The sequence below is a fragment of the Serinus canaria genome, chromosome 6 (genome assembly GCF_022539315.1).
Source record: "Serinus canaria isolate serCan28SL12 chromosome 6, serCan2020, whole genome shotgun sequence".
NCBI classification, from domain to species: Eukaryota; Metazoa; Chordata; class Aves; order Passeriformes; family Fringillidae; genus Serinus; species Serinus canaria.
Genome location: NC_066320.1, coordinates 16,725,775 through 16,741,094, shown reverse-complemented (window position 1 = coordinate 16,741,094; position 15,320 = coordinate 16,725,775). Strand labels below are relative to the sequence as shown.

Below are 15,320 nucleotides of genomic sequence, written 5' to 3'. Positions count from 1 at the left end.
TACCATTATCAGGGACACAAATAAGAAATTAAAATACATATATATTCTTATGTATAGGATGTGTATTCTTACATATAGGATATATAAGATTACATACATTTTAACATATCCTTTCAGCATCACAGCATCTAAGGGGTCAGTATCATTTTGGCTATGTGTCAAATGATGGAATGGGGTGGGAAGAGTCTTGGCAGGTGGAAGAACATGTTTCTCTGGCTGAAATGGCCTCTGACTTGGTTGTTTGGGTGGGTTACTTCTAGTCTGACTTTAGTTATCTGAAAATCTGGATGAGCTCCTTCCCTAGTGTGTAAAGAGAAACAGACACTGACACCAATTTAAGGCTCATCCATTGTCAGTAGGTGCTTTACAGAGACCCAGGTGTCTGAAGCAAAGAGCAGGAGAGTGGTCAGAGTGTGACCAGAGCCTATGGGATGATAGGCAAGGGCTCTTCTGTGGGGCAAGACCTACCCAGGGAGCATCCCCTGCTAGGGCTCTGGGGCTGTAGCACGTAAAGCTTCTCAAAAACAGAGGGGAAGGTGGGATGGGGAGAAGGGAGAATATAGGAGAGAAAGTTGTTTCAAACAGAACTATCCAGAGAGATTTTGCTACAGAGAACTCATACTGAGCTTAGCTCAACCATGATAGAGCATGTTGCTAATATTGTCAAGGTTGTGTGTTTGATTCCTGTAGGGGCCGTTCACTTTAGAGTTGGACTAGATGATCCTTGTTGGTCCTTTGCAACTCAGAATATTCTGTAAGTGTTTGACACACTTCATTTTTCTTGCCAGCATTATCCACTGCATTGTCTTTGAGCAACAGTTTCATAGATCAGAGAGAAACAGAGATAACCAATCTTCTGCAGATTCTCATTCAGGATTACTTTAAGAGTAATGTTTTGTCTCTTGCTTATTACACAGAGACTTCCTAAGGTAATGAAAGCTACGAAAGCTATTTCTTTTTTATTCCATTAATACTTCCATTCCCCTTCTTAAGCTACAGTTTTTACCATCTTCTGCTCTCTACACACGCTCTCATCCCTTGTTTACTTGTTTCCCTACCAGGGCTTTGCCAGGTCTTACTTACCGTTGCTTTAGGACTATTACATAACTCACAAAGTCAGCTTTAGTGACATTCATTCTTATCATGAGCAGATAAATAAGTAAACTCATATCTCAACAGGAATGGCAAGGTACTATTGGCTAATTTCAACCACATGCTTTGGCACCACAGCATATAAATAAGCATGGATTTGCAGGTCCAGCACCACACTGGACTTCTCTTCCTCAGCCCACCATGGAGGTCCTGGGAGTGACCACTATTTTCTTGCTGGTATGCATCTCGTGCCTTCTCTTTGCCACATGGAGAAGCAGATCTCAAAAAGGGAAGGAGCCTCCTGGTCCCATTGCATTTCCCATTGTTGGAAACCTGCTCCAGATAAACCCATGGAATTTGCCTGAAAGCATGAAAGAGGTAAGGGACTGTCTTATTCTTTCCTACATTGTCTTCATGGTGTATAAAACAAAGTCCAGTCCCATTGTTCTCAGCTAAATTCACAAGCTTAATTTGCATCGACCAAATGTTAAACAGAAACAAAAGGTTTCCCAGATATACACGTTTATTAAGTCTATATATAATCACAGTAATCTATTGTATTTCTAGTCTATATATTACAGGTGTGTATCTATAAATATATATGTGTCCATATATTATAACTCTGTCTATATATTGGCAATGACCATAGTGAAATGATTTATGTGCTGACCTCACAATTTGTACCACAGTACTACAATTTGCAGTGGATTTGGAATCAAGGTATTGATGCTGTTGCAGTATAATCTCCCTGGGCTCAATTCCTCACCACGTTGGCAACACAGCCTGTCCCTTTCTGGGGGGAGAGCCCTACTCCATTTTGCTGCCTCTGCTCCCTAGCAGATATTTAGGATCTCCTGGGAGTTGAAGCAGCAAGTGCAGAAATTGAAGTAAAAACATTTGGAAGTGAATTGTGCTGTCCATTCCCTCCCCTGACTGATGTCACCCATCTGGCAAAAATACCCCTTTGAGAGACAGTTTTGCTGTTTGTGGTCAAAAATCCTTTAGTCATTTACTTCCATGTTGTTTATATAACTGATTTTAGAGCTCATGTAAATTGTTATCCACTATGCCCTGCACAAACGTATTCTAAAATGCTTTGCCAGCCCTGTGGAGGACTTTTTTCTTTTCTCAGATTTGGACTGGATACTTGCCATTTCCATTCATATTCCCTATTTCTTGTATGATTCCCTCGTCCCTCATCTGTAATTCATAACTGAAAGATCTCTGCACTGTTGTTAACCAATGTCATTGTTGGGACAATGACACATCACCCCTCAGACCTCCTTGCTACAAATGTCACGATTATCATTGATGTTGTCATGTTGCTCCTTGCGCTCACCTCTCCCACAGCTCAGTAAGAAGTATGGTTCTGTCTTCACGGTACATTTGGGCCCACAAAAGGTTGTGGTGCTGTATGGCTATGATGTTGTAAAAGAGGCTCTGGTTGATCAAGGAGATGACTTCAGTGGAAGAGGAAGTCTACCACTCATTAAAAAACTCTTCCAAGGCACAGGTATGTTCTTGGTAATGCCAGCATGCAAAACAGATGCTTTCAGAGCTTCAGAACAGCTGAGAGGGCAGTGCAGCGGGGCATGATAGATTTCATTTACTACTTTTATGCAGACAAATTAGCAATTAAAGGCAAAAAACCCAGCTCATTACTTGGACCCTTGAATAAACTGGTCCCCTGGAGAACTATTTAAATTCTCGGGATGGCTTCACTGAGTGCTTTTTCATTTCCAGCATGCTCCAAGCTCTGGCTAAAATTTTGTACATTAAACGTACCTCTAAGGTCTTACATTCATTCTCCTATTTCTGAAAATATTCTGAATATAGACACAGCTAAGGAACCAGCAAAAGGAAAGTCGACAGCACAACAAGATAAGATATCATAGGCTGACCCAGTAACGGCCACAGTCCAGATTAGGTCATGAGATTATTCACCAGGTCAGTCCCTGGTATGGCATTTATAGCAGATATTCCATGGTATTACACATACAGTGCAGTACCACTGGTATTGTCAGTAATGATATGCTCTATTGCAGGTGCACAGCAGAACATTTAGTGCTTATGTCAGTGTAAAGGCCTTGCGTCTAAGACCGATTCAGTGTTACTTCTTACTTACTTTGTAACATAGTTTTTCTTATCCTGGGAATAAAGTCAGTTTTATTCAAGGGCTGTGACAGATAGATCAAATTTGTTACCTTCAGAATTGCAGAGAAGTTATGGTTTGGGGCAGATAGCAGTTGCAGTGTAACTCCACAGAGGTGTCTTTACAGGCTGAGTACTTACTGTATAGTTCCCATTAAAGTGAAAAAAAACCCTGTTTCATCATGAAGGTCTATTTTTCCTCCCTGTGTCAGGCATTGTGACCAGCAATGGGGAGACCTGGAAGCAGCTGAGACGATTTGCACTCACCACCCTGCGGGATTTTGGGATGGGGAAAAAGGGCATTGAGGAGCGAATCCAGGAGGAAGCTCATTTTCTGGTGGAGAGGCTCAAGAAAACACATGGTATGATAAGGACTTTGTGCCTGTTGAGACACTCTGCATATCTGCAATTAGACAAAGAGGAGTGTAGGGCTGCTTCACAAAATCTATGACCCAAGGAGTGGGTGTATGGCTGCTGTTTCTGCTCCCTGCTTCCGTAGGCAAAATTATCAGTAGGCAAAATTATCAAAAATCAAAGGCACTGTGACAGTATGGAGGATAAAAGTAGGAGAGAGAGGTTGGAAAGCACCTTTTAACCTATTGTGCTTGAGGAGCAAGACAGGAAGTGGCAAAAGGAATGGCTTTGCCACAGAGCCAAGGCTTTAAAGGAATTAATCCATGGAGACAGTGCTGGATGCTGTCAAGTAATCAAGCATGCTCTTCTTCACCTTGTCTCCTGCAACTCTGTGTAAATATCTGCAACTCTCTGGAAATATCTGCAAGTGAGTTCTCTGGTCACCTATTTCTCTTAAAGAAATAGGTGATCAGAGAACTCATTTGCAGATATTTGGGGTTGGGTCCATCTGAACAATAGACAATACTTCCCAGTATTGATGGGGCCGTCCAATGGGAACGGGTATATAAGCTGCTTCTGAGGGCAAGGTACAATGTTACCCACTTAGTTTCAACCTGTAAATGTGTTTTCTAGTACTATATAAGTCAGTGTTCCTTCTAAATGCGTCCCCGATGGTGGCACAGTACCAGCCACCCTCTCCATTGCGAGCCCTCAATGTGTGCCTATTCTGCAAGGTGGGGGGGAAGCAGCTAGATCCAAAGAATGATTAAGCAACACTGTTTTCCATGAGGCACTAGAAAATTCAAGCTGGCTTCTCAGATAAACATTTGTTTTATAAATCAGAGACAACACTCTCACCTGCGTTGCTTTTATCTTTTGACTATTATAGTAATACTATATTTCTTATGCCCTTATGCAAGCCTCTAACTCTGGCTCACCTTGTTGCAGCATCTTTTACTGTGTATTAAAAGGCTTTACAAGCAAGATATATACAACCAAAAAGTATAAATCTATTCTTTACCCTTAATGCAATTAATAAATAGCTATGACTGGTGTCTTCTACATTCAGCATTAATATACTCACCACCTCTGAAATAGCCACTGAGTCTTCAATGGCCAAGGAGCCACCAGTCAGGCAGAGAACTGGTGCTATTTCTCCTTGGAATAGTCTGCTACCAAGCTGACATTTTCTCAGTCTGTGTTTTTCTTTCAGGATTTTTTACCTTTTCATGTTATTGCTTCTCATCCTGAACCCTTGGGATGCACCCTATCACTGTCTGTAAATAGCTGGCCTTTCTTTCTTGGGTCTAATCTTGCTTTTTTGCTTACACCATAATTCTCTGCACAGGAGTCATGCAGCTGTGCTATCAAAACTAGACTTTGATCACAGGCATTTGAACCCCGAGGGCTATATAACTGAGGTTACTAATAAAGTTAGTAAGTAAAGTGCAATAACATAAACACACGGTTTAGGCAAAGTCCCCATGGTTTCATTGGGATTTTATGGGAATGTTTAGGCAGTTTCTAAGAGTCTGTAAGACAGGCATGTGCTAGTTGAAGAGCAACTAAGGCACTCAGAACAGTGTTCTGCTGAGAACAAGACAGAAGAGGTACTTAAACCACTTTAAGAGTGAAATTAGTTCACTTCAAGAATAAGTTGGTATGCCCTTCACTGTACTTTCAAAGGAGGGCAAAATTCTGGATCTCCAGAGAATGTTAAACTACCGTGTAGTGTCAGAGGAGGGGGTTGATCCATGAAATACTGAAAGCAAGATACCTTTTTTTGGTGGTTGTTGCAGAGCAACCCCTGAACCCTGGCGGTTTCCTAATCCATGCTGTTTCCAACATCATCTGCTCCATCGTCTTTGGGGATCGGTTTGACTATGAGGACAAGAATTTTCTAAATTTTATTGATTGGATAGAAGAAAACAACGCGCTCCAGGGTTCTGTACAAATACAGGTGTGTCTGGTTTTATTTAATATATTTGTTAGTAATATTCAAATCCCTGAATGTAGTCAAACCATAAAACAAATGGCCATAAAATCCTGAGTAAGAAAGACCTACTGTTCCAAAACAGTTTAACTGTCCCATTTTCATAGTTACAATCAGGGGAACATTTTTGTTTATTCACATTAATCAGAATGTGCTTTTTCATCCCTTTATTTTTGCAGCTATATAATTTCTTCCCAACTGTCATGGATTATTTACCTGGACCTCATCAAAAACTGATAAAAAATTTTGAAAAAGTTGATAAATTTACAACAGATATTGTAACAGAACACCAGAAAACCCTGGACCCCACTTGTCCTCGAGATTTTATTGATGCTTTTCTAAATAAAATGGAACAGGTAATGTAAGAGTAGAGATTTATTAGATTATATGGAAATCACTACTTGAAACAGATCTCTTCTTTTTACTTGTGATGGGGCACTGGGTTTTTGCAAATACAGAGATGAACTTGCTCTTCATGACACATTGACTTCATTTTATCCTCTCCATTTTTTTATCAAGGATTTTTAAACACAGAATTAACAGCATGAGCCAGTGATGAAAGCTGAAGACCAATCTGGTTAATATAATTCAATGCTCCTTCCATATCATAATATTATTTAGTAAATCTATTATAAATGTTGGTGTTCTGGAGAGTGAGTGTCATATTTTTGAAAGAACATTAGATGATCTTTCTAAAGATAAACCTAAATTATGGGTACAGGATTTTTCTTTTTAAGCAAACTTCTTGGGTTTGTCATTCAAAGCCTTCTGCCAAATATTCTTGCAGGAGAAAGGGAATGATGATGCAATATTCACCGTTGATACCTTGAGCAGAACCACACTCGACTTGTTCCTTGCAGGAACAGGGACCACAAGCATCACACTGAGATTTGCAATTCTGATTCTTCATAAATACCCAGAGATAGTAGGTAATGGAAATAAATAGTTTAAAACATTTTAATAGGTTGTGGGATCAGTTTGGACAATTCCTGCCACTACTAAATGTGGCAATAGTCCCCTGACTAAGAAAGTATGTTTTTGCAGTGCGGAAATGTGTATAAGTCTTATTTGTCCTCACAAGAAGCAGATGTTAGTACTAAGTATAATCATATATTCCTGGCATGCTAAAAGCAAATTTTGTTGTATATATGGAGAGAGGTTCAGGCAAACAGATGGAGGACTTGTCCATTCAACATTTACTGATTTCTCAACAGAGAAAATGCAAAAGGAGATTGATGCCGTGATTGGCCGAGACCGAAGCCCTCGCATGTTGGATCGGAGCCAGATGCCCTTTACAGATGCTGTGATCCATGAAATCCAGAGATACATTGATTTCCTTCCTATTAATGTCCCACATGCTGTAATCAGAGACACCAAGTTCAGAGGCTATTTTATCCCCAAGGTCTGTTACACTGTGTTTGAGAAAGGTCAAAATCTCTTGAAAACAATGATGAGTTTTGTTCTTTATATTTTATTTATTTTCAAAAGAATTGAAATGTGATACTGAATTGAAATTTTTTTTTGAAGGGGATTCTGGAAGTTATTGAGTCCAATCCCTTGTATTAGAAAAAAAGAAGAAAATACTTTTGCATCCCTATATGAAGAGGGAGATATTTCTGGGTTTTTTTTCATATCAGTGAAAGTTGCAATTTATTTGGAAGCAATATTGAATACTCTAAACAGACTCTATTAAAACTCACTAAAAAACATCTTTGCCATAACAATGGCATATATTTTCATGCATTAAGTGTTCATTTAAAACTGGTTAAACTTTGACTACCCTTCTGTTCAGCTCTGGGAACTTCTTAGTGCCTCCTTACTTTAACATGTCTCCACTGAACCTTTCTTTTTTCTAATTCAGGACACTATGATATTCCCTATGCTGAGTTCTGTCCTACATGATAGCAAGGAATTTCCAAATCCAGAAAAATTCGACCCAGGACATTTCTTGAATGCAAATGGTACCTTTAAAAAGAGTGACCACTTCATGCCATTTTCTATAGGTAAGACCTCTTGCTATTTCAGATCCCAGACCATCCTCTCCTGAAATCTCTCTGAAGATTTCATGGCTCCATCACCATTGTCTGTACAACAATGTCAGGTGACATCTGCTAGAGTCACTTCTGGGAAGCTCTAACCTCTGCACTACAGCTCCAGCTGACTTCCTTTTTTAGCAAAACATGAACTCCTCCAATGCCTTCTACAAGATGTGTATGAAGTGGGACTCAACCACACAACTTGTTTCTCAAACCATCAAACAGCAGCAGAACTTGAGCAACCAGAGCCTGCAAACTGCCTTCACACACTCTCATTGTTCTAGACCTTTAGTTCCTAGTCTCATTCACGCTTCCCCAAAATACTGCAGTGCTGCATGTGCATTCTGAGATGTCTCAATTTTCATGGAACTCTGGCTAAAATCAGTCATCAGCAAAATACTCCACTGTGACCTCTTTCTTTGTTTTCTTTTGGTTGTAGGAAAACGCATCTGTGCAGGAGAAGGTCTGGCCCGGATGGAGATATTCATATTTTTAACATCCATCCTGCAGAACTTTACTTTGAAGCCCGTTGTGGATCACAAAGACATTGATATCAGCCCAATAATCACCAGCATGGCAAGTTTGCCCCGAGACTATGAGGTCTCTTTTGTTCCACGTTAGCCAAGTGAAGAGTTTCCAGCTCCCAAACTCATGAGTGCTCTGGCTGAATGACAGTCAGTCCCATCTGTTGAGAATGAAACACTCAGACCATTTGGTAGATACTTTATGGAGAGAGAAGTGCTTAGAAAAGAAAATTGTATGATGTTTTTATAATCACCACAGCCAGCTGTTAACAGAGTAGGCAATCACACAGGGAAGGACGCAGCACCCTGTGCAAAATTACAGATTCTTCTCTGCATCTACCTCACCCTATGGTGGTTGCTGTCTGGTTCCTGACATGCCAGGCTGTCTGCAGTAGTTCTCTGAGAGCCCTGCTGCTGCTGTCCCTATACCGGATGGGTTCCAGCTGGAATACATGCTTGTACTCCAGGGTTTTTACAAACTCTGCTTGAAGTTCCTCTCTCTGTACTTTCTGTTTGTTTGCAATCTATTTGTAAAGGCAAACATAAAACAAGGGTTTTTTTGTGGTAGATAATGATCATCTATTGTATTTGTGACCCAATATTTACTGTCTACTGTGGTGGGGATAGAGTTTATCAATGACTGGGCAGATGGATTATCCTCTGTGATTACAATGAAGGTTTGTGAAATTACAATTTATACTGCAAAATAAAGAAGTAGTATACTGAACTGTTGTTTTTCTGATATTCCAGAACATCTCAATGAAAAACCAGGGTCCACATAGCTTATACTCCAAAATCTCTTTCTAGTCCTGTACACATCTGACTGCTTCATTCCAGTCATATGAAATGTACTATGGCTTGAAGAATGAGCTGGTTAATGATCTACAAGTGTCCATTCCCAATGTGGGATAAAGCTGCACTGACTTTATGGGACCCATCAGAACCCCAACTGTGGTTACAGAGCTGTTCATTGGGGAGAAAAAGGACAAATTAAATAATACCAGGATTCTCCCCAGTACCTTTTCCTAGATGAATGCCAGCTTGCATCTTCCCAATATTTTATGAAGTACATAAAGATCACTAAAGCAATGTTAGAATCAGGAAAAAAAATCATAAATAGTTTATATGACTTGCCAAGGTCATATATGTACAGATCAATAGCGTATATGTATAGATCAATGTATGTACAGAACAATGGCTGGCATTTCCTGTCTTGATCACATCCCCAACAATGTATAATATAGAGAGATTACAGTGAAGACAGAGAGCTGAATCAATATTATGTGGGAAAAGACAGAACTGTAATATTACCACAATGCCATTAACTGTTTAGGTGAAACAGATAGAACTTGCTTCCTTTCAAAAATTAATAAGCTAGATATACTATGCATTACTAGCATGGTATTGCAAAGGCAAAAAGCCACAAATTCCACAGAATCAAAGAAATAAATTTTCTCATCAGATAAAAAGAAGAAAGCACTGTACTTCCTCTTTAGCTGTGCCAGGACTAAAATATCCATAACAAATGAGGGAGCAGCTTTCTTATTCCAGTTATCTTTCTTCAGGCTGACAAGTCAAGGAGGCAACCAATGTAGATCAGCAAAACAGCTTTAGTGCCTAGAGACTCCACCATAGTATGAAGTGGGCTTTGGGATTAGAGAAGGGCTAAAGCCATGTGCCGTGGTTCTGAACACTGTGGATACCTCCACAAAGTACTGCTCTGAAACTTGAATGACTTCAGAATAGCCTGTTAGAGCAGCTGGGCAGAACTGTCTTAAGATGCTGGGAAAAAATATCTCTCCTCTGGAACTGAACATTTCTGCTTCTTCTAAAAGAGCTATTATTTGCTAGGCTGATTTTCATCCCCTGGTTTGCAGTTGCAGTCTAAGCCACCAAGAAGTCCTTCATCTCCAAAGTGGTTTGCAGACCATTTTGATGACACACTTTGCCCCTGGACTCTCAGCCCTCCCTTTTGCTTTCCTCCTGTTAAGAAACCACTATTTTCGTACTCTATTTTGCACCAGAAAATGCTGCAAAGGAGAACTCTGAGACTTAATCTCCTTCTGTACCTCCTCTGGAATTTCTCAGGGATTCTCCAGGTGAAACATCTGAGCAGTAATCAAGTTGTGGCTTTGCTTTTGGACTGACTATACATTTCCCCACTACAATGCTGCTCACACACACACTTATGTCTCTTCCATGGTGCTACTCTCCAAGGACCTGCCATCCTTGACATGATGTGGATTCTACCAGTGACACAGAGGTCCCTTAGGCAGGGAGGATCACAGTTACTCAAAGACACAACTGGGAACATAGCTTTCAGCTCTTAGCCTAACTAGGATGCCACTGTCACACAGTCCTCAAGCCAGCCAGGAAGACCATCTCTAAAATTTCCTCTCAAAAAGAAAGTCTGTTGTGGGACAAGCCTCTTGTCTCATTTTTGCTTCCTGGAGGTGGAATACTCAACAGTTTGAGAAGCAACTATTTCTTACCTTTCTTACCGGAAAACACTGAGCACCTGGTGACAATGCATGGCTAGAATGATTTCCATCTTCATAGCCCCTGGAGGTTGTCATCCTTGTAGTTTTAAAATGGCACTGCATTTTGTATACACAGAAAAGCAACTTTTTCAAGAGGAACAGGACATGGTCTGTCCCATGGCTTTCCTGCAGGATCTGTGGTCTTCCCTGCTGGCACAGCGCCTCCCTGTGTCCCCCCGCAGTCCTGCCAGGTAATACCACGAGCACAGAAACGCTATTTCTATATCAAACCTAGGATTTTCAAAGTGGTGGTGAAGGCTCTCAAAAGTCATCTGCTTCACTCTTCAAAAAGAGCAATAAGGAAAAGTGTCCATCCTGACTAAACAGTGGCTGTACACAGCCTGACACCATGATGATCTTTATCACACTAGCACCTAACCAGACATTCTTTTAAACACTCTTGAACCACTTCCTTCCTACATACAGCACTCCTACTGTCTTCAACTACAATTCACTCAAAAAACAGCTTGAATTACTTAAGGTCAACAGGTACAGAAAAAATATCCTTGGAATAAGACAAATAACTGTTCAGTACAAAGGGCTCTGCCAAATCAGCAATTTGGAACATTGTTAACCTAGTAGAGAAGGAGTTTTTTGTGGTAGGCATGCCACTTCAAAAACTACTAGGATCAAAATTCACTCGTGAAGTAGAGAAAGGGTCTGCTAAGTCAACTGAGCATGTGATAAAGTAATATGTCTTGAAACTTCACCAGCAGTCCAGACAATCGAAGAATGTAATTGCAGGAATACTTGATGCAGAGTTTAAAACATGTTAAAAACATAGAATGTTTAACACATTCTATCATCCCTAGTAACTTGAAGTTTATTAACAGACCCCTTTGAAAAAATACAAAAAAAAACCAGCCTGTGTAATCTTTCCAACAGAATTTGAGACTTCAGAGAAATATACGTAGCAAGGTTATTATAAATTTGTCTCTCTATTTCAAACAGATAAAAGGGGACACCAAAATGAAGTGTTTTCAATACTCCACCCATTAAGTCCAAAGGTCCAGGTATCCTCCCAACACAGAGCTCAATGAAGGAAAAATTGAAGTGTAGGTCCTGCTGCTACTACGGGAAAATGTCTTTACAGATTATGGAAGACTTTGCCTAGACCAAGTATTTCATGTGGAAAACAGGACTAACACACATATAGCCAATATCGCCATGAGTTAAAGACAGGCTTCTATTTTTCTTTCCAAAATTGAGGCAACAGTAGTCCTTGAGAAGAGGAAAATAATATTCAGCCTTAAGCCTGAATACAGCCTACCAATAGCTGGAAAAAGTCCCAATCTCCATGCCAGCTGTAAACAAATCATTGTCAACATACAGAATTGCTGTTGTGCAAACCAGAGATCAGTCCGATTCACTGCCCAACTCCAGCTTACAGACTATTGTATTTCATCGTTTCTCCAGTTTTTTGTACTTGGCTTCTGCAGAAGGAAAAATAGTATTTTAGTATTGGGTAGGTAAAAGCTTTGCATCCTGTAAGCTAATTTACTATTATTTTGTGATAATTTTGTAATATTTACTAATTTTGTATCATTCAGGATCTTTTTTTTCCTAATGCATTTAGGCAGATATAATTGTACAATAATTTTTTTAAGAACCTGGTGCTTAAGTCAGACAATAGTATTAATTTAAGCCAAGAAGGCTTGGGTGGCTGGTGGAACATTATGAATCCCTCAATTTGCAAGGTTAAACATCAGTCTTTAAATTATAAGTCAGTGCCTACCATAAAAAAGAAATCAAGTCTCACTAATAAGCAGTAATTTAACAACACCTGTACTAGTCCACTGTAACATAATTCATTACACAAATATTTTCCCAATGCTTACCACTTCACACACAATGTTTGTGCTCAAAAGCAGCATAGGCAACTCTGCACCTCAGCTTTGTTAAGCAAAACAGAGTTACATTCTTTCATTCTTTTTAAATCCTCTTGCAAGGCACTCTGCTGCTAGGTCTTAACAGTGGAGGACAATAGTTACCAAGTTTTTTGGAATATGCATCCAGTTTATAAGCTGCCTGCTCCAGAGCTGCGACCTGTTCCTCAATGAGGTCTATCTGTTCCAGATATGGCTGGAGATCAGCATCTTAAAAAAGCATTAAAATTTTATCTGTCAGTTCTCAGTAACGCACTTCCAAGAAACAGTTCACACTTGAAATGCAAGAATTCCTTATTAAATTCTTCAGATAGGACACTTCAAAAGGTGCCCTCTGACCCGCCCCAGAATTAAGTGGTGACTCTGACAGCCATGTTCCAGGAAAATATAAAATGTTTAAGAGCACTGTCTAGCCTCTAACACAAGTAACAAGAGAACATGAATTTAAAAAAGCGTTATTACTATCAGATTCAGAGTCTGGGTAAATCAAGACACAAATTCAGATTAATTTTCTCTTACAGTAGTCTACAGAGTCTAAAGCTGTTAAGAAATATACAAGACTGGCACTGCATAGCAGCACACCTATATCAGTGAGTTTTATTTCCTTCAGCACTAATGGAGTCTGAACCTTCTGACTCCAAAATGCTTTTATTTCCCAGACAAATGCACCATTCATAACACCCCTACCTTATTTGGTGTACTTACATTTTTGGTTTAAATCCTTCAGATTTCTACTGATGTTTATAGCAATATCTTTCATTTCTAAGTACTTCAAGCTAGTCAGTTTATTCATGTTTTCCAAGAGTTTGTAGTCTTCACTGGTGGCTTAAAAAAAAATAAAGTATATTTTAATTAAAGGTGATGCGGCTTGAATTGTGTGCAGACTCTTCAAGAGGACAAGAGATTTCAAACCAACAGCCAAATGAAGCGCAACAGTTTAGATGGCAATACAGGTTATTAGCATACACTCTACAAAGAGTGTATGCAAAAATCAACTGCACTGATGAATTTTTTTTGAAAAAAAATTACTAAGTCCTCCTATTTCTACTCCTAATTCTGTCAGTTAGATACTTACATTTACAAAACTGATAGCATAAATCCAGACTGGTAATCTGTACCATATATCCTTCAAGTCTGTGCAAACCAGAAGTGCTTTCAAAATCAGAGTCTATGCCATGCATTTTGCACAGCAGTTTTTTCCAAAGCATAAGCACTGGAAGACGTGTATGATCCTTGCTCTCAAGAAAAAAATTACTCCACTCCCTGTAGTGCCTCCCTCCTACTCTGTCTTAAACTACACTGCTTTTATTAGATTGACTTTCCATGTATAAACTTCTCTGAGATGAGAAATAATTATTTTTAAGCTGCTGATATTACACTGAATTGTTCTGAAAAATATTTGTGCTATTCTGGGACTTTGTTAAATTAATATAACTAATCTCAGTGTCCTTAGCAGCCTAGCAATGTGCCCAATTTTGACTGCCAGTCTTACCAGATGCAATCTAAATAGTTACAGTTTAGACAAACTATGAAACAGAGTTCTCTGAAACAAGTGAAAAGAAAGAAGAATTTGCAGGTCAGTATTGCAGTGCCTTACCTGTCAGTTCACCTGTCAAGTAAGTGGCCATTTTGCTGAACATGTCTTTGCAGAGTTCATTGATATCTGCTTCCGCTGGCTCCTTAGCTTCCTCTGCAGTTTCAATAGCAGGGTCCTCTACTCAAGGTAAAGACATTACAGAGTTAAAACAAACTATAGCAAGTCTAGAAGCACAACAGAAAGATTACATGGTCCCATTTTTTCCCCCTTCAAGCTGCCTACAGCCACTTTCCATGTAAGTTGCCTTTCTCACACTTCGCATTCTTAAGGGGTAACAAACCACGGCAGCTTCTTCGAAGTAGCAGCATCATTATTTCCAAATAATACTTTAGGGAGCATTCAAGAGACAAGCACCCAGCCTGACAACACTGACAAGTATTAGTCCCCCTCGTGGCTAGACAGCGAAGCAATCTGCGGAGAGTTTCTGAGTGGCTGCGCACGGTGCCGCTGTTTATTTCTAGACACTGACTCGGAGAAGAACCACCGCAGCCCCAGTCCGCTTCATATGGGCTACAACAGATCCCCACCTGCGGAAAGTGGCAATGGCCGCTTTTCTTCTCCAAACCCGTTTCCTCCACACTCTGCCCTTGTTCGGCCCCTCCCCGGAGCAGTCCGGCACCTCTTCCCCAACCCGGCAGCCGCTCCTTCCCCCGTCGGCAGCGTTTGCCGGCTCGCACACGAAGGCTGCCCGAGGCCGGCGGCTCCCTCCGACCGAAGCGGCGGCAGGGGCAGGACCCGGCCGGTCCCCAGAGCAGCAGCGGCAGCAGACGTACGGCCCGGCCCAGCCGCCACACACCAGGCCGCGGGCTCGCCGGGAGCTCCTGCCCGCGCCGCGGCCTCCCCGCGCCGGTCCCGCCCCGCCCCGCGATCCCGGGGCACGCCCGGCCCCAGCCCCGGCCCCGGTCCCGGTCCCTTACGCTTGGCGGTCTGCGCGCCGGCCTCAGGCGGCCCCTCCGCCGCGGCCGCCATGGGCACACAGCAGCTCCCACGGCCCGGAGCCGCCTCCTCCAGCGCGCGCCAGGCCCGGGCCCGCCCTGCGCCCGGCGCAAGGAGGAGCGCCCGGAGCCTCCGCCTCTGAGAGGCGGCCACGGCAGGTATGCGGTGTGCGGCACTGCGGGGACGCGGCTGCAGGAAAGAGACAAGTACC

The 15,320-nt window shown here is 41.3% G+C and overlaps 2 protein-coding genes across 3 annotated transcripts; one reads left to right on the top strand and one right to left on the bottom strand.

Moving 5' to 3' along the window:
• The first annotated feature begins 1,250 nt into the window (after window positions 1-1,250).
• LOC103813961 (cytochrome P450 2H1-like) lies at window positions 1,251-8,877 on the top strand. The gene is made up of 9 exons (XM_009087352.4): window positions 1,251-1,470; window positions 2,443-2,605; window positions 3,456-3,605; window positions 5,397-5,557; window positions 5,770-5,946; window positions 6,378-6,519; window positions 6,805-6,992; window positions 7,452-7,593; window positions 8,066-8,877. The coding sequence occupies exons 1-9, from the start codon at window positions 1,294-1,296 to the stop codon at window positions 8,245-8,247; spliced, it is 1,482 nt and encodes a 493-aa protein (XP_009085600.1). The 5' UTR covers window positions 1,251-1,293; the 3' UTR covers window positions 8,248-8,877.
• A 2,618-nt stretch (window positions 8,878-11,495) lies between these two features.
• On the bottom strand, window positions 11,496-15,226 carry BLOC1S2 (biogenesis of lysosomal organelles complex 1 subunit 2). 2 transcript variants are annotated; one of them, XM_009087355.4, is made up of 5 exons: window positions 15,091-15,226; window positions 14,174-14,290; window positions 13,282-13,401; window positions 12,682-12,786; window positions 11,496-12,123 (listed from the first exon to the last, which is right to left on the bottom strand). In XM_009087355.4, exons 1-5 carry the CDS (start codon window positions 15,140-15,142, stop codon window positions 12,092-12,094), a joined length of 426 nt encoding a protein of 141 aa, XP_009085603.1. In that variant the 5' UTR covers window positions 15,143-15,226; the 3' UTR covers window positions 11,496-12,091. The 2 variants fall into 2 exon arrangements, with proteins under 2 accessions (XP_009085603.1, XP_009085604.1); XM_009087356.4 differs by lacking the exon at window positions 15,091-15,226 and adding an exon at window positions 14,701-14,872.
• Window positions 15,227-15,320: the final 94 nt, after the last annotated feature.